The 27,309-nt window shown below is 45.0% G+C and overlaps 1 protein-coding gene across 1 annotated transcript; it reads right to left on the bottom strand.

Moving 5' to 3' along the window:
- Positions 1 to 23,585: 23,585 nt before the first annotated feature.
- On the bottom strand, positions 23,586 to 26,124 carry TTC30B (tetratricopeptide repeat domain 30B). The gene has a single exon (XM_015868386.2). It carries the CDS (start codon positions 26,071 to 26,073, stop codon positions 24,079 to 24,081), a length of 1,995 nt encoding a protein of 664 aa, XP_015723872.1. The 5' UTR covers positions 26,074 to 26,124; the 3' UTR covers positions 23,586 to 24,078.
- Positions 26,125 to 27,309: the final 1,185 nt, after the last annotated feature.

The following is a 27,309-nucleotide window of genomic DNA, read 5'->3' as shown; positions in this document are numbered from 1 at the left end:
CTATTTCTGTCTGTGCAGTTATGTTTCTAAAGATGGCTCTGATGTACCTGATACAGCAGCAGCTGTCAGAACAAGGTTTTGTTCGCCAAAACAACAGTGGCACTTGCAAACTGAGTGTGTGAACCCAGCTAAATGCTACAGTGTGGTAAATGCTACAGTTAGGTGTTTGAACACTTTAAATAACTATATCCCGATTGTGTAAATGCCTAGAAATGTGCCTTGGGCAAATTCTCTACCTAATACAGTATCAGCAGAGTCCATGCTGTTTGCCAGAAACAACTAGTTTCAGTTGTGTGTATATATATATTTCTTAGACAGGAACTACTTTTGGATCAGAGCTCTGTCATGATTTCCATCCTCTGCTAACATACTCCAGGCTTGTAGCTCTAGTACTGGAAAGATCTGGTACTGAGATTTACCGCTCTCTGTGATGTAAACCCCCAGGCCTCATCCCTACTGCACCTGCTGATCCAGCAGCACCTCTTTGGCTGCTGGGTGCTGAGCCCGGCCCAGTGAGTGCAGTGACAAGGCTGGTGAGGGTTTGAGGTGGCAAAGGAGGGCAGGATTCAGGGGTATTGCACTAACGCACCCACCTACATGTACCCAGCTTTGTAAAATGAAGCATGTGGTGGGTGGTACCAAGGAGGAGCAGCTTTGTTTCAAGGTTGTAGTTCACTAGAAAGACAAAGTTGTGTAGAATTTTCAAATTCTACTCTAGGGTATGTTTGTGGTTCTAATTGCCATGCAAGCATGCATCTCGCCTTGCAATACATGACTGCCTTTTTCTCATAAGATGTGCTGATCCGGGTCTGAACTTGTATGTGAAACGAGCTTTGCTCCTCATAGTCTCATAGTCTCATAGTCTCGTGCGGGTTGGAAGGGACCTTAGAGATCATCGAGTCCAACCCCCTGGGATTCGAGCCTCTGTGTAGCAGAGTGGCACTTCTACCACTTGCGCCACAGGGGGGATTCGAACCCAGGGCCTCCGGTGTCTTAGCAGTGCACTCCTGAGGAGGTATATCTCAGCTCCCCAGATCTCCTCTGCATTTTAGTTCTGATACTCCTTCATCTGATTTACATCTGGGATGACTTTTTCATAAATCAATACAATTCCAAGAATAACAACCTTCCCCCAACTTGTTTATTTTAATTTAGGCCTGCAAATAAGCTTGTAAAGCAATGGGCACAAATTGCCTAATGTGTTCCTGCCCATGGGAGATCTGTAATTGACTTTTTTTTCTTAATCAGATTTTAAAATGTATGCACAGCAATGAGTGTGATAAAGATTAACTGCTTCGCAAAATGACTGCTTTCATTGCAGAGGGCAGAACAGAGCTCAGCAAGAACAAAGATGTGAGCTGTGTTAGGTGATACAAATCTGTTGTGAAATGACAAGCAGTGCTTATGGTCTTGTCTCTGTTTTTTAGAAAGGTGGTAGAACATATAGAAAAACAGAAAAGAGATGCAACAAGACGCATAGGCTTATATTGAATCAAGATAGTAAGCACTGACCACACCAGAGGTCAGCTTATAAACCAATGCAATTGGCATTCAGAGTAGTATATAAACCTCTTGGTCCCCTCTGTTTTGTGTGTGTATCATCATTTTCTAATTGATCACAGTAGGCTGAAGTGGATGTTTCTGGCCCCTTTTCCAGGCATGTCTGTTACTCCAAGTGCTTCATGAGTCTGCAGGTTGGCCTGCATCCATCCTGAGCCCCTTTCAGAAAATACTTGTTTATAATTTGGAGCTACATTAAGAGCTGTCTACATGCTCACTGGCAGAGCGATGCCATTTCCCAGCATTTGGGCTAAATGCTCCTCTGACCAATACAGCTGTCTCCCCTCAGCCATGCTGCACTGATGTACAAGATGAAGAGATCTCTGTCTCTTGTGCCCTGCAGCACTGGCCAGAAGTGGTCTGAGGATACAGTAAATCTTCATTTAACTCCAGATGGAAGATCTTGAAAGTTAACTCCCACTTTAAAGCCAGATAATGAAAGTTTGAATGCTAAGATGATATTGGGGAAAAAAAAAACAACAACAAACTACTACCCAGTATGATAGAGTATTTCCTCAGTTTCTGGACTTCTCTGTTCTTAAGATGTGTTTGGTATTGCCACCATGCAGCCAGAGACAGTCTGGTGGTATAACCTCATTTTTCTGAATGAGTTTAGGTGGTGTGAATAAAACCTTTGTTTTTCAGAGTTAAGATTTTTTGCATTAATTTTTACAGTGAATGCCTTTCAAAATTACAGCTGTCATTTTCCCTTTGCTTGCATACTCTTTGATGGTCTCAACATTTCACAAGAAAAGCTGAGCAACCTGGTTGCTCCTGCTGTCAGTGTCAGTGGCTGGTTTGGCAAGCTCCTTCTGCCAGTTCTTTTACAGTGTCAGTCGTGATCTGGAGGAACCTTAGTCAGAGGAGGAAGATTCCCAGTTCATTTAACCTGTGGGCTCTCTGGAAGCATAACAACAAGAATATTTATTGATGCTGTTCGTTTTTAATGGCCTCACTAAAGGCCAGCAACTCCTCGAATGTTTTGTGGGCCCCTAGCCCAGCCCCAAGTAATGAACTGTCTGTGACAAACTAATGTGAATTCAGCCTGCACAGGGCAGTTTGCTATAAACCTGAATTCACTGGCTTCCCTTTTGACAGTTATCTTTCTCTCCTGTGGATTGAGCCAGGGTATCTGCTCCAAGGATCCCAGGCTGTGAGACATTTAAACCTCTGTACAAATAGTGCAGTTCAGAACTTGCTCTGCTCTGGGCAAGAGTTAGAGGTGCAATAATGAGATGCAAAACTGCAGCATCAGAAAAGATCATTTTCATAGAGAACATTCAGGGAAAAAAACCATTCAGATGATGAACTGGCATGTTACGTTGTTTCCTGGTCCAAGCTCAGGAAGATGTGACTCTTCTGGTGAGCCCTTGGGCTTCACAGTAGTTCCTTTATTTCATTCTCTCTAGACTACAATTTGAGTATGTGCATGTTTGCTATTTGACTTCTGTCCCATCATTTTCACTGGCTTTTGTTTCTATTCTGCTAGGCCAAGAAATCTAAGGGGATTTCTCCTTTGCTAAAAAATGGCCACATGGATCTCTGAAGCAGCATTTCTGGTAGTTTGCTGATAAACATTACGTTTCCCTAGGGAATGAGTGGGATCATTCTGCTCCTGACTTTGTTGTGTATTTGAATATTTTAATGCTAGTGGAATTCACAGTTTCGTTGTCCCTTCTCAGGCTACATCTCCTTCTGTTTGTTATTATAAAGATTTGTTCAAATTTTAAAATGCTTGGGCTGTCCATAGATTCACAGTTTGTCCTGATCTGTATTGTGTCTTTCTGTGATCTATGGTCCCAGGCACAAGGAGCTGGCAAGGAAGTGCCTGGAATTGCAGTTTGGCTGCAGATAGGTGGTTCAGAGTTCTGTCCCTCTATTAATCTGCATTACAGACAATAGGCCACTGAGCTTTGATTCAGCCCAGAATTTATGCCAGCTGAGAATCCTGCCCAAGGTCTTATTTATAACTGAGATAAAGTTTCCAGAGAGAGGTAATATCTTACTAGACATCTTAATTTATTTGAGGGTAAAAAGAGGAAAAAAAAAATAGGCTTTTGAATGTGCAAGTCCTTTTACAGGGAAAAGTACCTTCATGAGAATGGCACAGGAGCTGGTACCACAGTGAAAAGACTTTTGGAAAAGGTGTTCATGAAAAAAGTATGAACGTGGAGGTACTGAGCTTTCTTTGCTGCTTCTCACAATCTTTGCTGTGCTGAGCCTTTCTGTTTTAACTGCCTTCATTATAGAGGAGAAGACCTCTAGTCATCTCCTTCTGGATACAACAGTCTCTTGGGAGCTGATCTGCTCCTGTGGGTCAGTGTGGGACCTGGCAATACTCCCTCAGGTCCTGTGCACATAGGAGGCTTGGTCTGCCCACAGATACACATCCCACCCCAGTCCCAGTGCTCCCTGATGTCCTGGGGGGGTTGGATGTGGCAATTGCATTTCAGTGTCTTCTTGGAGTTGGCAGAGAGTGTTATAGGTGAAATGAGAGACGGATCAGACTGTGAAACATGGAGGGGATGGAGTGTAGCAGGAGGAATAAGTCCTTGTTCCTCCTTCCCAGCCCAGCCAGATGTAACGTAGGCCACTAATGATTTCCTATGGAGAAAAATGTATGTTAAAGTTTCCATTTCTCTAATCGTTAATCAAAAGGTATTTTGTATAAACACCACGATGCTAGCTCTGGCCAGCATGGGTGGGCTGACAGACAGACCCTGCAGCTCACTGCAGAGCAGTAAGCCCTGTAAACCCCACCTTGAGCTGGGAGCCCAGAGTACTGTGCCATCACTGGGTTGGCACTGACTGTGCCCATGGAGTTGGGCTGTAGCCTGGTGATCACAAAACAGCCATGGAGGTACCCAAGGGGCTGTGTGACCAGAAGCCCAGAGTGCTCACAGCTCCCAGGAATGATTACTGATCTGCACCCATACCTTCACTAAGAGTTAAATGTGGAAAATCTGGCTTTTGTTGGCTGTTCCTCCTGAAAAAGGATGTTATTCATTGTCTCCTATTGTAAAAGATTTCTTTGAGAGGGCTTATAAAATGTGCTGTCTGCTATGCAGAGTGCTTGCAAGTGCCCAAAGTCAGTAAATGCACCAGCAGTCAGCACTGAGGGAAGTGGAGTGCTTCAGAACAGACAAACCTACTACACCTGTCTTTGTTGTCATTGTTCAGCTCCTGTCTGGCTTTTGTGTATTTCCAAAGAGTTCCTGAGTACAAGTTCAGTCTTCTTGCAATTTCAAAAAGAGTGAAAATGAGCCAATGCAACAGGCCCCTGCATAACAGCTTCTTTATGCGCTATAATCTTTGTGGCATCTGCTCATTTTGTTGGATTACAAAACTGTGATGTTTCTTTTCATTGCGGCCAAAGAATTTGAAACTACAGGCAAGGTGGCTTAGTGAACATTGGCAGATGACTCTTTGCCCACAATCCCAACAGCTGAAAAATAGAAATGAGAAGAGTATTGTGCCTTGCTGCAGGGGCTGGCAGGGAGATAGAAGCTGAGGGCTGAGTGCATTTTTCGGGGATGGCAGGGTGCCTGGTGGCTGTGCAGTCCTTCTGTGATCTTCTGAAAACAAGCCATAGGTCTCCATTGCACAGGAGCCCCCAGGAGAGGAACATCAGCACAGATGCTCAAGCATCTTTTGCCCTGAGGTCATGGAGACATCATGCACTGCAAGGGGTCAATCCTGTCAGGAGAAGGTCAGGTTGCAGGAAGCCTGCAGGAGTGGACAGGGAGAAACAGTGACACTTCACAGCAACAGAGTTATTTCTCTAAAGGAAACCATTTTATTGTCCAGTTTTATGCTGCTATTTTGCACAGTGGTCATTTATCTCAAAGGACACTTTCCAGGCTGCTGGTGCCAGGTGATTTGAAACTGTAGCATGGCCAGGACTCTGGTGCCAGGGTGATTCTGAACAGTGGCCAGCATGAGCAAGAAGTGCTGGGAGGGGAATAAAATGCTGCTTCTGAAGATGCTTCCAGGAATTAGCAATATATTTAAATTTTAAGAAATCTGACACTTTTATGAGGGTAATTTCTGAACTTCTGGGATGGATCCAGCAACAAACAAGTGCTCTGACTCTCTTCTCCCAGAAATTTGCTTTGGGAAATTTAAAATAGCAGAATTATAGTAGGATTAGTGCACAGATGGCATCAGAAATGAACATCCCTATTATGGTGACAAAAATCATGCATCTTTGTTATTGCTGTCTTCAAGTACTGGGAAGGTTCCCATCAACCATGGGTTATCTCTATACTCTTGTAGTTACCAGAAGCCCATTAGGAGCAAACAAGGCTAATGTGAGGTGTGAAATATGCTGCTGGGTCAGCAGTCCTCCCCCTTCCCCAGTTCCAGCTGTTGTACAGGGTTAGCCTGGTTTGGGAGCAGTGGTTCTGACATATAATTTACATAGATATCACCTTAAAAGCAGTGGACAGAGGGAAACGTATTCATCTGTACAGGTTCAAATTTCTTCAACATAGTTGCCCTTGAAGGTTTTCTGCATATCCTGGATGGCTTAAAAGGGTTACAGAAAACTTAAACCACATAGGGAGAGATCATCTCCAAGTAGCAATTTCAGACCCAAATCTTGACATCCCGTGGATATTTTATATTTTGCATTTTTTATTTAGCCACTTCTATAAGCACATCCTTCCAAACTTCCTCTGGAGCTGGATGTGCTTTCTTCACTATTTCAGAATTTAAGGCTGGTGACTTTGTGGAGAAAGCAGATTGATGTTTTGGTTGTCTTGAACTGATTGATTTGTAGAACATCAGATGATAGAGTTTGCCATAACAAATTGTTGGATCAATGATCAAACACAAGTATATTGTTACTGACAACAGGAGATGATTCAAAAGCAACAAACATATTTTGCTGTGCCATCTCTTAGGGGAATAATTTCTTTCTGACACTTCTAGTGATCATCTTACACCATGAAGCGTGAGATTTGATTACTGATACTTTAGCATGCATAACTACAAAGGTTTTTATTTTTAATGGAGTGGACAGCATGTCTCATGAGAATTATAAACACATCGTGTGCATTTGAAATGTGATCGTTATGATTTGGCTGATTCTAATACAGAAGGCTTTGCATAATTAGATTAGCTGATGGAAGCACAGTGTCACTCAACAAATCAGCAGGGCTCATAGTTAATGTTATTCATGAAGTCTACATATTAAAGGCATTATTTTCCCCTCAGTAATATGCCTATCTTGAGCAGCAATTTCTGCTTAGAATGCCAGGCTTGGGAACAGCAACAGGGAGTTGAATGTAATGGAAACATCAGGTATCACAGAACTGTAGGGGTTGGAAGGGACCTCTGGAAATCATCTAGTCCAGCCCCCTGCTAAAGCAGGTTCTCTACAGTAGGTTACACAGGAAAGTATCCAGGCAGCTTTGAATATCTCCAAAGAAGGAGATCCACAGCCTCTCTTGGTAGCCAGTTTCAGTGGTCTGTTACCCTCAAAGTAGAGAAATTTTTCTTCATATTCAAATGGAAATCCCTGTGTTCCATTTTGCACCCATTTCCCCTTGTTTTGTTACTGGGCACCATCCACTTGATCCCATAATTTAGGTATTTATGGAATCTTTTGAATCAGCAGGGACTCATAAAAAAGGGCCGTTTAGTCCAACCCCCCCTTCAGTGAACAGGGACACCTACAACTCTATCACGCTGCTCAGAGCCCCATCCAGCCAGGCCTGGAGAGTGTCCAGGAATGGGGCATCCACCTCCTGTCTGGGCAGCCTGTGCGAGTGCCTTATTGTAGAAACTTTCCCCTCATATTCAGCCTAAATCTCCTCTCCTTTATTTTGAAACCATTTCCCCTTGTGCTATCACAGCAGACCCTCCTAAAGAGTCTGTCCCCTTCCTTCTTAGTGTCCCCTGGAAGCATCTGAAAGGCTGCTCTCAGGTCACCCTGGAGCTTTCTCTTCTCCAGGCTGAACAGCCCCAGCTCTCTCAGTCTGTCTTCTTAGGAGAGGAGTTCCACCACTGGGATCATTTCTGTGGCCCTCCTCTGGATGTGCTCCAACAGATCCATGCCTCTCCTGTACAGGGGACACTACACCTGGATGCAGTACTTCACAGGAGGTCTTACCAGTGTAGGGCAAAAGGGCAGAATCTCTTCCTTTGACTTGTTGGCCACATTTCTTTTGATGCAGCCCAGGATACGGTTGGCTTTCTGGGCTGCACAGATGCACAGGTGTTTCAGAAGCAGCAACAGAAGGAGATCTGACCATGCCCTCCACCAACTCAGGTTATGGGCCTTTCTATTCTGTGAAACTAAATAGAAGCTGCAAGCTTCCTACTCTTGAATATTTATGTAACAATAAAGGCGGTTTCCCTCCCTTTCTATTTTGATGGCTTTCTCATTTAGTGCTTTTGGATCCACTTCCTGTATTTATACATCCCAGGGAAGTACTGTACCCCCGTGCCTGCTTACCCACCCCACCTTTTGATTTTTACAGTGCAGTAAAACAGAATTTTAGAACAAATTGAATCACACCTTGTGCTGCCACAGCTCACTCCAAATGCTGCAAGAATAAGGACCTGAACTTATTATGTAGAAACCCTTGTTTTCCTCAAATATGCAGACCAAATGTTTTGCGTCTGTTTCACCTTGTCTTCATTTCTCCTTATTTGAAATTAGAGTGACAATGGATATACAGCATGCCTGTCAGCCTGTGTCTGGCAGGATCTCATTCATCCACAGATTTAGTTTGTTTTTTTAATATTGTTGATAAGTGATAGCTTTATTTCTAAAATAAACATGGGGGATACAGAAGATGCATTAGACTTTCTACATAGCAATCAAGGCAGTGACTGAGCTCTCCGTGTTGTGAATTTACCAGTTAACAAGAGTTGCCAAGATGTATGTAGACACTTAAGGAAAAAAAAAACAAAAGATGTAGCAAGGTTCGTTCTTTGGACTGAGCGTTGAGACCAGGCATTTATTTGTTAAAGCAGGAGAAAAGATATAGGTAGGTGGTATTAAGACACGGCTTCCAATGATGTTCTGTTGCATTTTTAGTGGATGCAGTAGGTGGTCCATTGAAGAACTCTGTGCTTCATTCTTGAAAGTAGACTTCTGCCTCCTGGACTACCAGTGCAATATTGGATGGCAATTACTCTCTCTTGGTGAGAAGTGCTATCGAGAGAGTGCTAATATGAATCATCTCCCCACCATGTTATCACTCACACCTCTCCAGTTCACACCAATAAACGCACTCATACTTAAAACAGCGGCTCTATCCACCTCAGGGGAAAGCTGAGCTGTTTGTGTCTGAGCTCAGCTTAACAAACAGCATGCTTTTCCACCTGTGCCCGGCTGCTTTAGCTTTCAGGCTGTTTCATTAAGCACCCCTTTGCCAGCTTCTCAGCTTTAATAACAAGTTAAGTTTGCAGCTGCACTGGGTGCCTCTGAAATTCTGCCTGATGTTGGGGGATCACATAGCACCTCTGCTGGGTCCCTGCTATGAAATCCTTCCAGTCCCTGGTATACCAGCTGATTTGCTACAAGGATTTCTAGTTATTTGTTTTTATGTCTTTCATTATTGCATTATTGGCTGTTCATAATCACTCTCAGCCCTCCGAACTTGCATGCTCTGACATTTTATTGTTCTAGTTCATATTGCCTTTTTTTATTTTTACTTTTTGGAAGGCACCTGTTTGCCTTGAACAATATCTTGCCATTTAACCTTTTTATTGTCTTCCCCCCATACTTTCCTGCTCACCCCACCCCCCCCAACATGCTCCCCTCCTTTGCACACCTCTTTTTTTCTTGTGTGTTTCCATGATTAAAGTTTGTTAAATAGCTTCCATGCTGAGCCTAAATATTTTAATTTCCTTACTTTTGAATTTAAAGACTTTTTAATAGCTACAAGACTTAACAGTGACATTTCTTTTCCCTGCTGCCCTGTGATGGGTTGAGCTATTTCCAAGGACGCCAGGTACCTCTGGCCACCTCAGCCATTTCACCCCAGCTCCCACTCAGACAGCAGGTTCGTGAACCTGGTAGATGGCAAACTGCCCCATGGAGGAAACAAAAGGAAATCTTCTGCACTACCACACTGGAAGATGCAAACATTTTCTGAGCTCCAGGAGCAGCTGTAGGATTTGAAGTAGCTGAAGGAGACTGGGTTTTGTGTCAGGTTCCTCCATGTCTGCATGGTGCTAAAAGATGGGTGAGAAGATGCGGGACTGTGTGATGTACCTAGGAACAGGGTGAAGTCTTTCTTACCAAAACCTTTATTCCTCTTTAAGAGCAGCAGTCTGACTGTTGATTAGAAGCTGGAAGGTCTTCTGATATGAGGCTGTGTGAAAAACTACAAGCTGGCAGAGGCAGCTTCATGCTTGTCTTCAGGGATCCTGCTGCTAATTACCTGTGATATGCCCAGACCATACTGCTCTTTTATTGGGGCACAGTGAGCCAGTTGTGAGGACAGCTCTGACTAATAAAAGCATAAGGGCTCTCGGTAGATTTGCAGGCAGTCTAATTGGGTTCAGAAGACCTTAAAACAACAGCAAGTGGCAACCTGTGCTGGCTTTTTGTTTTTATTTCCCTTCTCTATCAGTGTTGTCTAATTTTTGTTGCTACTGTATTGAAAGTGATTACCATCCAGGGAAAAGCTGGGTGTGCATTTTAAATCTCCTTTCATATTAGTGTTACAGTTGAAGCTGTTTGTTGGGTGTTTGTTTGTTTGTTTTTCTTTGGATCAAGATTATGCTCTTATTCAGCTGAGATTAACTCTCTCCAAACCAAAACTACACTGGGTACTGGGCAGTTTGCACCAATTGAAACCTAATTTCACAGAGTTAATCGATACCATGGAAACATGCCATGCTAGCACTTACCAGGTTTGTTGCCACCCCATGTGACCATGGGCAGCTGTCTCTGGCTCCAGGTTGTCCTGGCATATGGGCTACTTGAGCAAGAGGTGCAAGTTCTCCTTATCCAGCTTCCCATCTCCCTTCACGTGTACATCATTTGTGGGAACAAAAAATAGTAGAAGCTGTCCCCATCACATAGCTAGCAGGACGAAGGCTTGTGCACTGATATTTGAGGTAAACAGAGAAACCTGCCTGATTGCTTAGGAGTAGGAGTTTCTGTTTTGTCATCAGACTTGGTGACTCCATTTGTCCCCAGTTCAGGAAAGGGATGAAAGTGGTGGCACCTGAGGAGTAGCATAACTAGTGTCAATAGCAAATATTTTGGGGGAAGAGCTGTGGATGGTTTTTGTAGTTATCTAGGATTAGCTTTCCTCATACCCCAGGAAGGCAGATAGGTTATAAACCAGGGATTACTGAAGTTTGTTGAGCTTTTGGCATGCTGCAGGCTTTGGTTTTCACAGACATCAAAACAGTTAGCAGACTATGAAAAGCCTCTTTGGAACACGTACACCCAGGTGGAAGACAGTTCTTTTCCTAGAGTTCAAGTCTTTCCTATTGGCTACTGAATGAAGAGACTAAAATTCTGAGCTTTGCAGAACTGAGTGAGTTCTGGCATTCCACCTTGGCTTTTTTTTTTTTTTTTTTCCCTTCTTTTCTGCGTTGTTACCTTGACACTGGAAGTTTCAGCTGCAAAGAAATTTTTATAACCAAGTTCCAAAACCCTGGAACAAATTATTTTATTGAATGTGGTTAGGCCTTGAAGCAGAGCTGTGCCAGCAGGGGCTACACTAATGCAGGACAGCATGATGGGTGTTGATCTCTGCTCCTACCCAAAGGAAATCCAGGTTGTAGAGAAAGAGGTTTCACCATGACCAGCAGGACTGTGATTGTGATAAGGGTCCTTGACCTTGGCAAATTATAGTTATTTGTCATGATTCCTTATCAGTGAAGCAGAACTACATCCGGTCAGGACTGGTAAAGAGTTTAGGTTACTCCCTAGTTTTGTTACTCCCATGCTTGGTGAGTTTATTTAAACAAAACACTGTGTATTTATTACCAGAGCTTCCAGGCTTTGATGTAATACCAGGCAGCACTCAGTTGGAGTTACACTGGGAGCACACAAAACAGCTTTAATGGTTTCAGGTCCCCACGTGCTGCCCCTGCTGCTCCTCCACTGCTGTCTTTCCAGAGGTGCCTCTGGGTCAGAGTTGAACTGAAAAGTCATTTCACATGAGCACTTTACTGTACCTCACTCCCACAGGCAGTGGACATGGTAGCAGACTTGCCAGGCTTTAAGAACAGCTTGAGGATGGTGTGCCACAGCAAGGTCGCAGCTGGCTGCAGTCATAGCCTGTATGCTTTTCTTCACCAACACTGCTGCACTTTCAATGAGAACAGGCACTGTCTTCCAGATTTCTCCCCATAAAGGCACACAAATGGGACCAAACTCTTCCTTTGGTCACGCTGAAGTAAATCAGAAATAATTCCGCTGACAGCCATGAAGGTTGCAGTGAAGTTACACCAGCAGAAGGTGGGCTGCTGCGTCTGCATGCGTGTGTAACAGTGAAACTGTTTGCCAAGCTGGAACGCTCGTTTACTGAAGCACATGGATAGCATTATTGTTGCTTGAGACTTTGAGTAGAATTCAGTGGTTAAACACCTGAAATCTCAGTAGACAAAAGAGAACGCTATAAAGTTTTATGGCTGCAGAGTAGGAGATTGCAACATGTAGGTTCCATTAAAAGAAAATCAGAAACTATGTTATATTACATACTTTAGGGGTTCTGTCACTGAGTTGATTAGTATGCCTTAGTTATTAGCTGTTACTAGGAGCTTTCTACTGAGAAATGGAATTAGAAATACCTGTTGCTGTATTTTTATTCACAGTCTTGTTGAATTTGTCTTGGTCTCACAGATGGACTGAGAACCAGTTCAAAAGCTGTTTTATATGTTTAAGTATTTGCCTATTCTTTCCTTGCGGGGAAAAGAAATGCAATCTATGGAGACAAAAAACAATGTTTTGTAACATCTGGGCCTCAGATGCACAGACAGGGCAGAAAGGGCAGAGGGCTGTCAGCCACATTTGTACTCATGCAGCTGTAATTCTGGTGACAAGGATGCTTATTTTCCCAGCATTTGTACTCTTGTGCTTAATTCTCTCCAGCATCCCTTGACCTTCTCATATCCCTCCTGCCTGAGCAATGAGAGCTGCTTTGACCTCTGGAAAAAGGCAAGGGATTCATTGAAAAGCATTCATAAAGGACTCCGCTTTTGTCCCACATCCACCAAAACCTACAGCTAGACAAAATATTGTTTATTTCTGAAGCATATTTAGTGCATGGTGTTCCTCCATCCAGTCCTGTACAACAAGAAGAGAGAGAGAGATCTAGCTTCTACTTGAACCAAGTGCTGCTGCGTAAAGTTCACTGACAATGGTATTTAAAGGCAAAAAGAGCTTGTGTTTAAGCACAGATGTGGGAGAGGACAATTTAAGAACTAAGCCAAGCTTTTGTCAGTGCAGCAGACCCCAGTGAGCGTGACTGCTCTGCTGACTGCAGTCAGCAAGCCCTGATGTTCCTCCAGTCTCTCTTACAACAGGCAGACAAAGATAATGGGCCAGTTGTGGTGTGCTGTCCCCAGCTATCACAGCGCTGTGCTTGCAAGTCCTTCCTTCTGACCTGATCACCAGGTCACCTTGATTAGAACATAAAACACTGGTAATGTGCATTGCTTTCACGTTTGTAGCTGGGCTTGGTGTCCCCAAGGGAGATATAGGTGTGTTTGGGAATCAGAAGGTAATTTTATTTTAGCTGATTGAAAAGTACAGCATGGAGGATGCCTTTCTCTTTTTTCTTTTTTTTCTTTTTTCTTTTTTTTTCCCTCATCATGTTTTTGCAATTGGAGAAATCCAAAGAAAAGAAATCGCTTTTGGCACAAGAAATGCATGATGTTGTATTTTATGTCAAGAAGAGTACATTTTATTGTGCGCCAAACCGATTTATAAATGTGATCTCTGTAACTCACAGTTTTAATTACAAGGTGAAAAACTGAATTAGTTCATTAATGCTGTGAAAGGGAGCGGTGACCTACCTGCCAAGTGGCAAGGTGGAAATAATTAATCTGGTCAATTAAAAAGAAACTGATAAATTAAAATGCAAAGCCTTCCATGTGGTGAATTAAATTAGGGAGCCATGATTTCCAGAACGTGTGGTTATTGTCAGATGGGATCCCTCTTTCTCCTGTGTGCCTCAGCTCTGAGCTTGGCAATTTCTGCTAGCAAGTTGTCTGGTGTTCAGGACTGCCATGCGTACTGAGACACCCCAGCATGATTTGCAAAAGGGAGGACGATCCAGCTCTTCATGAAATGCAGCTGATGAAACCTGTGTGCCTTGCTTTTCTCATCATATTACAAATCCACTCCTTCCCCTTGCTCGGCTTTGCTTGCTTTCCCACAGTTAAATGTCACTTGCTTTCCTTGGGCTGTGAACTGCTCATACACCGTGCTGAATTGCTGGGGTCATCTCCATCTATTTATGACCTTAAAAATCTGATCCACACAGAAACTACCGAGCTGCTGGAGCCGAACCCTAAAGTATACAGCGTATGTGCTCCACAGAACTGGAAATAGTAAAACAGTTTCTTTTCTATAAATACCAGTAACTCCTCTTGACATTTACAAGTGCGTAGTATTTTTTTTACACACTGCACGATCTCAGAAGTGCTTAACAGATCAGTGAACTGTGCATCTGCTCAGCAAGGCAACGGCAAAGCCATTATGTGCCCTGCGCCATCCCTCACAAAAGCTCAGGACATTTACATTAGCTCCTGTCCATCTCAAGGCCATAAATCGAAATAAGAAATACGGGCTACTTGCTGAATGGTTGACCAGAGCTCCGGTGCAGCCTGCAGGAGAATATGAATGTTAGTGTTTACTTTAACTGGGGCATATATCATACCAAGCCAAGGTCTTCTTTGTTAGGGCGAGAAATCTGATCAGGAATACTAACTGTATGCCCTGTTGCTAGGGAAAAAAATCACTTGGAAATGCAAAAGCTAAACAGAGGACAGTCTGAATGTTTTCTGTCTGAGGTGTAAGAATTGGCAAGCACTAAAAATACAGAGAGAGTGAAGTCAGGCGTTCCCATGATGTGCGAGAAATGAGTGGTGTGCGGTGCACCTCAGGAGGCGTGGGCTGCAGTGTGAGGGGGGCAGGACCGAGATGGGAGAAACAGCTGTGGCCAGAAATCATATTCCTGGCAGCTCAGCAGCTCTGCTTCTCCTGCTTCCAAACGACAAATCACCGCTGGGATTCCCCTTGCCCCAGTTCCCGCTGTAAAATCAGCAGGCAGCCCCTGCAACGTGGCTTCATCTCCTGAATACTCACATGTGTCGATGGATCTCCTTGCTAACTTCTCAGGACAGTGTGATGCAGAGGTGAAACACAGTCTGTGCAGCCATGTTTCCTGCCCCAAGCAGCAAATCCATGCCAGGTTCCAGCTGAGCGTCTTCTCTCTGGGAGGACATGCAAGCAGCTCCTGATGGGGGATGCAGTAATGAGAGCAGTTTCAAAGGGAATGGCACAGGAAAGAAATGGGTGGGGGAAAACAAATTTATTTACTGTAAATGAGCGCAGAATATGTATAACCTGTCCCAGGGTAAGAAACTTGTAAAACACTGTTAAAACCATCAGGTTTCCCAACACCTCTCTGTCAACCTCTGCTGTAACACCCTCATAAAATCTGAGAGTCATTTCTGTGCGATGACAGCTATCCCAATTTAGGAGATAAGCCCTCCAAAAGCAGCTAGAATGTTGCTGAGGCCAGATTCATTTGGGAGCCTCTCCTGACATAGCAAGCTATGCAGTATTGCCAGTCAGGGGAAATCCCAGCACTCCAGCAGCTGCCAGGAGCAGTTGCAATCAGTTTCAGATCTTGTCCTTTTGGCAAGCCTTGTTCTCCCCTCCTCCCAGATTACTGAGGGATCCTGTTCTCAAGACTCCAGGCAGAAGGTGAAGCCTCACTGCTGGGAGGTGAGGGTTTCTGCCCTCAGGCCTCAGGATTCACTGGCCCGCCCTCACCCTGGCTGGGCTGAGAGCCTTGGAGTAGTGTGCCCCTTTGCAGGTATGCACATTCAGGTGGTGTCTCAGAACGTCGTGTCCCAAGGCACAGATTTCCAAAGATATTTGGAAGCCTCTTGCTGAAATGGAGAGGATGAGGTGCCTGCATGCCATAAACCCCTCAGCCTGCAGGCTGCCTTGCATTGCCTGCAGTTGCCTCAGTGCTGTCCTTATGCCTGTGAGCAAGCCGAGGGGCCACAGTGTGTTTTATGTCCCTATTAGCTCCTCTCCAATGCCAGAGTGAGAATACACAATGTCTGGGTTTCCCTGCAGTCAAACTTAATATCCTGATAAATGGGGAATTGTTCTGAATATCTGCAGTGCGGGCGGTGGGGGTTCAGCAGCAACACTTCCCGCACGGCAGTGGGTGTGAGGCAGCATCTGACTCAGAGATGTTCCCTTTGTGTCTGTGTGTTTGGTTGGCTTGGTTTATCAGAGAAAGGTAAATGTACTTTGTGTAATTCTGACATGGCGTGGCTTAAAATAGTGGGAGGTTGCGATGGGAACTCAAGATGTGTAAATATGAGCGATTCTATAGTTTAAAAAAAATGAAAAAGGACGGTGAAAATGGATTGAATTTCATGAAAAGGGTACTCAGCCCTCTGAGTGCAATGTGAAAATACTAGAAATAGGTGAAAGAAATAATCTGGAGTACATGAAATACATGCTGGTTCTTAGCTGCTATAAATATTCATTGTTTAAGGGGAGTCAGGCTGTACAACCTCAGCCAGGGTGTTGGCTGTGTGTCACTGACATATTTCTCTCTGCATGGAGAAGAAAGGAGCTGGCTGCAGCAGCCCTTTGTTTGCAGAGCTGAAGCCAGAGGGGCACCTGGTTCAGAGGGGGGAGGCAGAGTGCCTGCAGCAGTACCACGAAGCCATCTCTGAAGGCTATGTAAGCACATACTCAGCAGCAGGTCACTAACACGCAGCCATATAAGCGTGTAGTGACCCATGTGTGAGCATGGGCATACACTGCAGGGGCAAGGAGTCCTTGGGCACTGCCAGGCTCACCACTCTGCTAGGGGTAAAAGTGCAGCTGGCTGAAATCGAGCACACATCCTCACCAGACACAGATGTGGGTGTTGTCCATGCTATGGCAGCACCCAGGAAGGCTCCTCCAACACTGGCTCATGTTGCAGGGGCTCAAAGGTGGAAGGAGAAGTTATGAAAATCTCAGTGAGTCCGTCTTTGTTCAGCACCAGAAAACCAATGTCAGTTTCTCAAGATATGGGAAGTGTGATTGGCTGCCAAATGCAAAGGGCTTGGGAGTTCATGGGAATAATTATAACAGTGAAATATTTTCCTGACATGACCTTGGGCCAGGTACTAAATGGGAAGAAGTAAACTGAGCACTAGAAAAGCAAACTGAGCCACAGTAACTTACACCTGCAGAGGCTCCACCCTTACAGAGCCTTCTCCTCAGGGCCAGATTCTGCCATCGCTTCACCACTGTAAATCAGTGCATTCTGCTGAATTGCACGGAGGGCCTGACGTGGGTAACAACGAATGTAATTTAGTGGCTGCTGAGGAGCACTACCTGGTGCAAAGGAGAGGTCATCACTACAGATGTGGTCTGTGGGGGTAATCTGGAATGACACAGATCTGACCTGAGTCTTACCACTGCTAAATAGTAGATTTCCTCTGTCTGATACTTCTGGATATTTATAATATATTTATCACTGAGCTGGTCATGCTTCTTTGCTTCCTGCATCTGACCCCTCCTTAAGACCAGATGAAGAAGTGGTTATTTTTACAGGAATTAGGTCGACTTATATTTTTATCAGATGAAGAGATAATATATCAGATGGGAAAAGGATTTAAGGAAGGGAAATAAAATATTACAGCCCATTTTTTGGTTTATTTTTCTGCTGTAGTTACATGGCAGAAATATTAAGCAAATGTTGTCATATTGATTGCCTTCCTCATCATCCTGAGCACAAAGCTGATCTCTTAGGTTAAAACTCAAAATGCAAGCAGCAGTTGTTTAGCGTTTTTGTCCAAATTTATGTCTGTTTGGCAAACAGAAATTAGAGAAATAAATTACTCCGGACTTGGTACAGTCTTAAATTATGGGAGGTTAATACAAATCCTTGCTGTTTTCAAATGCAAAAATAGAAGGCATCTATTTAACGTGTCTCCTTGGGGAAATATTACCTGCTTTCTAACATGAGAACACACTAGTGCTGAGGCAGAGACTTGCTGTTCCTCCATCATGGAAGAACATGTTCCTTTGAAATCTCATCAGCTAGCAAATCAACGAGTAGAGTTTCGGATTTCATAGAGGAATTTACTGTGGTTTTTTTTTAGGTCCAAATGATAAAAATGCTATAAATTCTATCTTAGACTCTGCGAGTGAAAGGTTTAAGAGATTATGTGAGTAAATCATTCATCCCTTCTGAATATCCTGCTGATAAAAGGGATCCCCTGATGTGATATGTACTGTCAGGTCTGAATTTGAAGCAGAGATTTTCTCTCAAGTTCCCTTTAGGGAATCTGCACGTTTTACACGGAATATTAGGATCACCTCTCCAGGCACAGGGAGGGAGCCAGAATGAGACCCTAAAGCCATAGAGAAATTATCAGAAAGAGATAAACTGGTTTCCTTTTTTATTAAATTCTTCTATAACCAGCTTTATAACCTAGCGAGTCACAAAGATTTCACAGCACATTACACACGCTCACTCGCGGGCATGTCACTACATCAGGGAGGCGTCGCGGAGTTTCTACTCTGGAGCGAGCACAAAGGCTGAGGGCAGGGCTCTGCACCTCCGTTCCCAGGGACTCCAACCCCTCTATAACAGCTTTGTATTTTCTCTCTTTGCTATTAACTCTTACTGGAATTTCAAGTTATGATTTGACTCTTGGGTAGGAGCAGGCCAAGTGCAGCATAAAAGAAGCTGCCATGCGATGTGCCGGGAAAGGCTGCTGCCGTTCACTGTCTGTCTGCGCTTTCACATGGGTATGTGTGCTCATCAGAGCTGCTGGGGAGGCGTTCTCATGTCTGCAAACAAATGCTCCCAATCGTAGGAGCAGCACAAGCCCCCTGAATATAGGGAGGGCAGCTCAGGGGATGCCTGTGCTCTGAGAACCTGTCCCTCAGACCTGATAGGAAAGCAGCCCTTTGGCCACACGTGGGAGCTGTGGTGATAAATGCCACTGACACTGCAGGAAAATCGGATACGCCGTGTTGGGGATCCTGCATTTCTGTTTGTGGGCTGGTAGGGCAGCCATGAATCAGCGACTGTGGGCACAAAGAGCCCTGCGAGGCACCCGATAAATGTGCTTCAGAAAAAACTGAGCTGCATTACTTTTAATTTGGAAGACGACTGTTGGAGGACAGTCCAACCCAACGGGATCTGAGTGTTAGCCAGCTCCTTTGCCCTCTCCCACGGGAAAGAGGGCTATAAAATAAACCTGGCTCATAAAATGTTGTTAGTCAACCTGTTCCTCATGTTCCTCGCTTGTGACACAGGATGGCAAAGGTCCTAAAGGCAGAGCTGGAGGGGGAGAGGGAAGGTGAGCAGTAAAAAAAATGGATGAAATTCAGAGAAGGGGTTGATTGTGTGCAATAGAGAATGAAAACACCCTGAAGAAGCTCAGCCCACTCAAAACCAGTGCATAAATTCACTCCTGAAAGTTTAAACATTCACAGTGCCAGGCGATAATTCCCATGTGTTGAAGGAGAAATCTGGAGTGCATGTTCTGAAGGCAGCCAGATTCCACACCATCGGGATGCAGCGGGACCTCTGCAAGCCTGCACCTCTCATTTTGCAACAGCCACGTTTCCCCAACATGGAGCAGTCACACCATGAAAAATGTGGGGTGTGAGATTTTCTGAGCTGTGCTTTAAGTGGATGGAAATGAGCTTTTTTTTTTTTTTTTTTTTTTTTTTCACTGAGCTTGACCAGGGTTCTGACATTTCAGCTGCTCCAGGATGGCCTGGAATAGCAGTCTGTGAGAATGGGCATTTTCTCAGGTGGCAATTTAAAGCTCAGTGAAGTCAAACGGAACTTGTCATTGGCTTCAATGGGTTTTGGTTTGGGTTATGAGTTCAACTGGATTTAAAGAGCCCCAAAATAGAAATGTTCTGGACTGAAGCTGTTGGATTTGGCACGGTCTGCTTGAAGATGGGGCACTGTTGCTTAAATTCAGGCATGGTGTAGGAAAGTGTTGCTAATTGAGGTTCTTTGTGAAATGAGTCCAAATGTCTCAATTTCTATACTTAATGGAAAAGTGTCAGCCAAGAAAAGGAGTTATTTCAGTGAGAATAAATCCCCAAAATTTGTCAGGACCCAGTGCCTCTTTCGCTTTATTTAGATCTGTTTCTCTGGGAGCTTCAGCTATGTCATGCTACCCAAACAAGGGGCAGAGGACTGAAAACAGCTGTTTGTTGAAGCAGCTCAGTCTCAGTATTTTTCTGCAATAGAATGCATGCACACTTGGCACTCCTTCCGTTACTGGTTAGCAACAGCTTGCCCAAAGCAGGGAGAATTTCAGCCCTTCCTGCAAACCCCACAGCAGCCGGGCATACCATCAGAGACTGACCAGGCTGTGGCACCTCTGCTGCGCTGCAAAGGTGCACATTGTCCAAAAGGTACCTGCTCCTTACTGTATTGAGACAGAAGGATTTAGCGGAGGCCTTTAGAGAAGGTTTTATCTGCTGAAAGGCCAAAGGGAGATGAAGGAAGTGAAGCATGGGTGGAGAAGATAGATCATTCAGTGCTTATCTCTCAGCCCATGCAGCCATGGTGTCACGCTATGCCTGGATCTGCAAACCATCAGTTAGGGCTGAACTCTGCTGCCTTTGCTGGAGGCCATAGCTTTGAACTCAGGGGCCTAGGGTAGGATGCTGTAAGATACTGTGGAACAGGATACCCACCTTTTATTTTTGTGTGTAATATGTAAAATGTAATAGTATTTCTCTCTCCATCTGCCTACTAATAGGGCTTGCTTACCCTGCAGAAATACCTGTATTTCCCCTGAAGTCATGCTCCTTCACAACTATACATTAAGAAGTTTTTGTTTCATCTTCTGTGTCTTACCATAAACTTTGCTATCCCTTTGTTCCCAATGTTTTTACTCTGACCGCAGAGCTGACCACAAGCGGCCCCAGTACCCACTGTCTCAGCTCAGCTCAGCTCCAGGAGCTCCTTCTGGGTGGTGGCTTTTCTTTGCAGTCTTTTAAATGGAATGAATGATTTTTGGTTAGGGACGGAAGATGAACTGTGCTAGCACAGGGTGTTAATTTAGGCAGGCATTACTGTATTTCTAAGGTGTATAAACCATTATTTGGTGTCCTCCCTTCCTTCCAAATAAAACTGCATATGCCTTCCTTTAAAAATGTATTTTCTGTGTAAGTCATATAGAGAAACATTAAATGCAGTAAAAAGATAGCAATAAAACTGGTTGTAATGTTTATAAGTTTTTCATGACCATGTGCTTTGTACCTAGAGGTGCCAGAACCACACATTGCACAGCAAGCAGTGAGGTGCTGTAGAAACGAGGCTGGGCATCTCTCCTGGGCGTGGAGGGGCTGGGTGCCTGCTGTTGAGGAGCTGGCTTCGTGCTTGGGGTGGAAATGCTGCAGGGTAGAGGAGGAGATCCAGCACAAGCGTTACATGAGGTCCCAACGTGGCAGCAGAGTAGGAATTGTGTCCCAGATCTCTTCTTGGCATGTCTCAGTTCTGCCTCTTCCCTCTCATTTTGGCACCGGAGGCCTCCTGACGGTTGGGCTCACCACGTTCAGCATCACTGAACTTGCTACGAAGTCGTGGGTTAGATCCAGGGATGAACAGCGGAAATACCGCTACCGACATTTCTCTCGGGGTTTTCCGGTGTTTGTGTTGGTCTGCCTGATTTGTTGGAGCAGGACAGAGCATATTCCAGAGATGCGGAGTGCCCTCTAGCCACGCTTTCTGGAACAGCCGCATCCTGCACCACAAAAGAGCTCAATTTCCTTGCGTGTGTGTGTGGTTTTTTTCCCCCCAAGTAGGGAAAGCCGTTCATTATTCAGTAAATCCTAAGCTGATCTTGGCTCTAGAGAGCATCCTATAGGCAGAGCTTTCCACCTGCTGCATTTGTTTCTGTGCTGTAGCTGAGCATATGGCTTTTGTGGTCCCCAGACAGTGCGTTTCACAAGCACTGCCATCACTAGGTGTGCGTTAGAGCCACTTTCCTGAACTGCATCTCCTCCCAGGGGAGGATGTCACTTTGTAGACTGCATTGCTGCGGGTGTTGGGGGTGCTGGTCCCCGACCATTGGGTGGAACAGGAAAGGCAAACACAGCGCAGGAAAAGCAGCTCCCTGTTGTCCCAATGGCTGAGGGTCCTGTGCCTGCAGCTGATGGGAGCAGATGTGTGCCTGAGCTGGCTATGGATTCGTGTCTAACTTGCTTTCCATTCTGTCTGAACGTTCAGTGTTTGCACTGATATCAATCTGCAATGTGTTGGATTTTTGTTTTTTAGTTTGTTTTCTAAATTCCCAATGACTTGTAAGGAATACATGCAATGAATATTATAAAAAGCTCTGATGTTCTCTCAGCCGTGGTCCACAGCTTGCACTTCATTCTGTTATGTTGTATGACTCCTGAAGACTTCTTTTTAAAGGTCACGCTGTTTGTGCTGCGTAATATAAAATACAGTTCCACTGTAAATTAAAAACATACTTTACAGCTCGCTGCTGTGCTTCGTGAAGGTGAACAAGATTTGAAATCACAGGTCTCCTCGGTTGTGGAAAATATTTAATATCATCCTAATAGGGCCTGGATGGCTTTATGGACTGGTAATAAGCTACAGAGGCCATTTCAGGGCACCTTGATACATACTGCTGCCTACTTTCTCGTCTGACCCCAGCAGAACATTTTCCATTGTTGACACTGAAGACAACTGTGCTAGAATTGATTTTACTTTGTTATGGGAATTTTGCAGTGAACTCTAACACTGACCAACCCACAGCCGTCTCCATTAGCTACACAGGATATGCTCAGCCATGTTGAGTTTCTCTCTCAGGATGAAAGAGAGTTGATTTGCTGTGTTAAAATGCTTCACAGGTGTGCTCAGTCATCATTTACACCCTGGAAGAATTAAGTATTCAATTACTTGCCAGGAGGGCAACTTTCAAGGATGTTGTCCTTTTATTCTAGATAAACCATGGCATGGAAAATGGATTCTGAGACCTGCAAACTGATTCTGCAATTCACCCATGACAACTCTTCAGGGAGCTGGGATCAAAGGTAAGCAAATGCGTTAAAGCCACGGATATTTGATTGTCATTTAAAAAAACAAAAGTGAAAGGTGTTTTGATAAGAATGTGTTTGCTCAGTTTGTGTAGAACATGTAATGTGTGTGAAATAGGTATCGGAAGACTGGGTAAAATCAAATGTCTGATAATAGGATGTGATGGAGATAAAAAGGAATAAATAGGATTTCAGAGAAGTATTAGAAAAGCAGGAATAGTAAGTAATACTAAGAGGAAACTGAGGAAACTTTCATCTGAGCTTGGAAGAGATAAGTTTCACATGAAATTGAAATCATGTGCTTTTTGAGAAATATGGGAAATAGTAGAGTCTTCTTTCTGATGCTGGTGTACTTTAAGAGTGGTGTTTGGATCAAAGGCGCAGTCTAGGCTTCAAATGAAAGATTGCTTATTGAGTAAGCACATGCTGCCAAGTAGATCTGCAAGGCAACAACTGCTGCTTGGGAGGCCCTGGTATGGGCGTGAGGAGTTACAGTAGAAGGGGAGAAAGGAGAGCCTTAAGGCTTGAGACTTACCCTCTGTTTTACTTTGGGAAATACAGGTGTGCTCTTAGAGTGCTCTCCCGCAGTAGTCTTTTACAGCTTTTGTGGGAGAAAGAAAAGGCTCAGTTTTCTGTAAAACTCAGCTTTCTACTCCTACCATATCCTCCTCCAAATCTATTCTTAGTTCCTGTATTACATATTCAACTTGCATGAATACTCATTACTGAATTAGGAAAAGATAATTTTTGCAGGATTTTATATATATATGTTTTAAATTATAAAGTCATTTTTTAATGTTTGATTATACTATCAACATAATTTGCAACATGTTAAAAACATCTTGGAAAAAGCAAGAGAGAAACTTTTCACCCAGGCACAAACTAGAGAACTAAAACAACTCTGTTTCTACAGTACCTGTGCTGGAAGAGATGGATTGCAAATTATTTTCATCTGCCAACTAATATAAAGAAACTTGGTCAAACTTTCACAAGGGTAGAATTTTCACCTATAAAATATTCTGTAGTATATAAAAGTATATAAAATACTCTGATCAGAACGTCTTAAGGTATATTTGACATGACTGAGAATGCCTCCAATTATTTTGTACATGTTCAGATTAAGCATATATTTAATGTTACACTGAATGTTGTTAAAATACAGGATACAAATCTTTAAATGTTAAGCAATGAAGAAAAATATACCAGGGTGAGCATCACCTCACAAGCCTAAGATTTTTTTTATTGCATAGGAACATTGTTCATGCAGTCCATCCCACAATTTTATACATCAGTGCCCTCAAATGCCTGGCTTCATATGTAACCGTATTTTTCCCACTGTGCATCCTGTTCTCCTCGAGGGGCTGCTCAATGACAGCTGGGATGTTTCTTCCATACAGTTCACATTGCTTCAGAAATTGGACACACTCTTGAATGACGTTGTCACGTAGCATGATCATGTGCTTGGACATGTTCTCTAGCAAGGACAAGAAACATCTTTTGGCATAATACCACGTATCAGTGCTTAGTTTTTTGTTATACGGCTCCAGGCTTTTAATGACCCTCGAAATACCAAAGTCGTAGTTTCCTTTCACGCAGTAAAGGGTACCGATGACTAGATTGACAATACAAAGATGGTAGATATTTTTATCAGGATCATCATAGGACAGTTGCTCTTCCCCCTTCTCAATCTTCCTCATCAGTTCCTCTGCATCTTCATTCTGGCTTGTCAGGATGTAGGAAACACAGAGATTAGCTAACACGATGGCACTAACATTAAGAATGTTATCATAGTGCTTTTTGACTATTGGCTCATAGAAGGTAATAGCCTCTTTGTACTTGTTTTCTTGCATGAAAAGCACGTGAGCCACGTTGAGCTTCCAGACCTCATGTTCATTACAAAACTCCACTGATTTGCGGAAAATCTTTTCTACCATTGTGTAGTTCTTCATGTCCCAGTAAATCTTAGCTTGGGCCATCAAGACAGGTATATATTTATCCAGAATCTCATCGTACTCGTTAACAGCCTTTTTTACAGCTTCATCATCCCAGTTTTGCCTGGCTTCCTGTATTTGCTTTGTGAGTTTCCTCAGCTGCTCAGTCAGCATCCCTGCTGCATCATCCAGCTTGTGGAAAGCCTCCTCTGGGGCAGTCTGACAAGTAATAACGGCGTCCAAGAAGTTGTACAAGTAAGGTGTGAGCAGTTTGTAGGTTAAATGGGCATTCTCTGCCAGCACGTCAGCTGCCAGATCATAGTACTGATGCTTGCAGTAGAGGAGCAGCAAGTTTCCAAAGGTTTCTGGTGGGCAGGGGTTCTGCAGCAAAAGAAACTGCAGTTTCTCGAACCCCTCGGTGGGCTGGGTGTCCATGTTTATTAGCGCTTGGTTGTGTAGCGTGACCGGGTCCAGCTCTTCCTCAGCCCTCGGCGGCATATCGGTGAGTGCCTCCTGGGCCGCCTTCAGGTTGTGCAGCTGGTACTCGATGGCGGCCTTCAGGTTGAAGGCTTCCACCAGGGCCGTGCGGTGCAGGAGCAGGGTGTTGCCCACGCTGCGCACGTCGATGCCCTCGGTGGTCATGCCCACGCTGAGCTCAGGGTGCTGGTCGATGCCACGCTCGATGATATCGGAGATGTGCTTGAGGGCAGGCACGTACTGCTTGGCGGCGTAGCAGCACAGCGCCATGTTGTAGGACAGCTCGGGGCAGTAGCCCAGCACCTGCATGGCACCTGCGAACTTCCCGCCGGCCTCCTCGTGTCGGCCCTGCCGGTACAGCAGGCAGCCCAGGTTGATCTCGGCGTCGGCCCGCTCCGAGGGGTCCTCGGCCGCCCCGGGGCCGCCGTCCGCGGCCAGCGCCTCCTCCACCAGGCTCTTGGCCGCAGCCAGGTCGCCCTGCGCGTAGTGCACGGCGGCCTGGAGGCGCAGGGCCCGGCCCTGGTAGTCGGGCCGGTCCAGCAGAGGGCCGGCGGCTCGCAGCGCCTCGGGGTACAGCCCGGCCTTGTAGAGCGACTGCGCCAGGTACAGGCGGTACGAGTCCAGCTCGGGGTGCAGGGCCGACAGCTGCTCGTAGCACTCGGCCGCCGCCGCGAAGTCCTGCAGCTGGTAGTAGCAATAACCCAGCAGCGACAGGCCGCCCCTCGAGCGGCTGCTTCTCTGCAGCTCTCGGCTCAGCAGCGCCGCCGCCTCCCCGCAGCGCCCGGCGCGGATCAGCCCGTACACCGCCGCCGTGTGCTGCCCGTCGGGAACCGCCGCCGCCTCCATGGCCGGCACCGCGGTAACGGCCCAGCAGCGCCGGAAGAGGGCGGGGGGCCGAGCCGTGCGGCGCCATTCGTTGTCGTGACAACGGCCCCACGAGCCGGAAGCGCTTCCAAGTCGAAATCACAGGAAACAATTAAGTGATTTATTTGTATTTTTAGAGAGAGGGCAATAAAACTAAGTTGTTAATGTCAAAAACATGCTTGAAAAAGCTGAATCAGCATGGTTGGATCTACTAAAGCAAAACAAGGAGGGTGATAATCTTAAAATGGAAAAAAAAAGGAGGCAAGGATGTTTATTGTGCATTTTCAAAGCAGCTGTGTTAGAAAATACACACACTGTTTCTGTGCGTGTCCCAAAATGCAGCTGCTGTTCCAAGGACACCATCTGAGTGAATACCTGAGCTAAAAAGAAGCACACTCATCTATACTGCAGTTATTTTCAGCAGGGTACTAAACATACTGATGACCTTCTCAGCAAGATCCCTGCAAAGGAGAGCAAGCTGGCTGAGACAGAGCTGCATGGGGAGTGATGTGTCTGATTGCTACGTCAGGCATCCAGATTCAACTGGCATGAGCTACTGTTGCCTAACCTTGTGTGTGATACCAAACTGCGTCCTGCCAGAAGCAGCTGTCTAGGTCTTGATCGAATTAGGAAGTTTTATTTTGCTTGTAGTTTCCAGGCTGGGAGAAAAGCCTGAACAGTGATTCAGTTTTAGGGCAAATTGTCTGAGTTTACTGCCGTTACCTCTTCGTTGTCTCATTCTCAGGAGGCAGGAAATCCTTCTGTCTGATCCATAGGAGAGTCTCCAGTGCAAGTTCTCTGAGCCTTGAGCAGTACTCGGTTTCCTGGTGGGGTCACAGAGTTGTACTGCAAGGCTCTGCATTAACCAGTGGGGATGCACACTGGTACCCCTCCTGAGCTCTTCCATCAGTGCCTTTCTGCCCTGTGCAGCTTCCCAGGCATGAAGCAGGAACCACACACCTGAATGTCCCATCTCCTCGATAAGCATGACAGGGCTTTAGCAGGAGGGCAGAGGCAGGCTACCCTTGTGCCTCCCCTTGGGATGCAAGGTGTACCTGTGGTTTGAAGCCTGCTGTGAACCAAACAGGATCTGAAGGCTAGGTGTCTTCCTGGTGGCACTAGGGGATGCTATAGCATTTGGATCTTTTCCTTTTTGGTGAAGGAAGGTTGATTTTGGTAAGCAGTCTCACAGGTGGGAATCCTGAGTAGAAATGCTGT

Source organism: Coturnix japonica, chromosome 7 (assembly GCF_001577835.2).
Source record: "Coturnix japonica isolate 7356 chromosome 7, Coturnix japonica 2.1, whole genome shotgun sequence".
Classification (NCBI taxonomy): Eukaryota; Metazoa; Chordata; class Aves; order Galliformes; family Phasianidae; genus Coturnix; species Coturnix japonica.
Note: the sequence above shows the minus strand (reverse complement) of the source record. Positions and strands in the feature narration are given on the sequence as shown.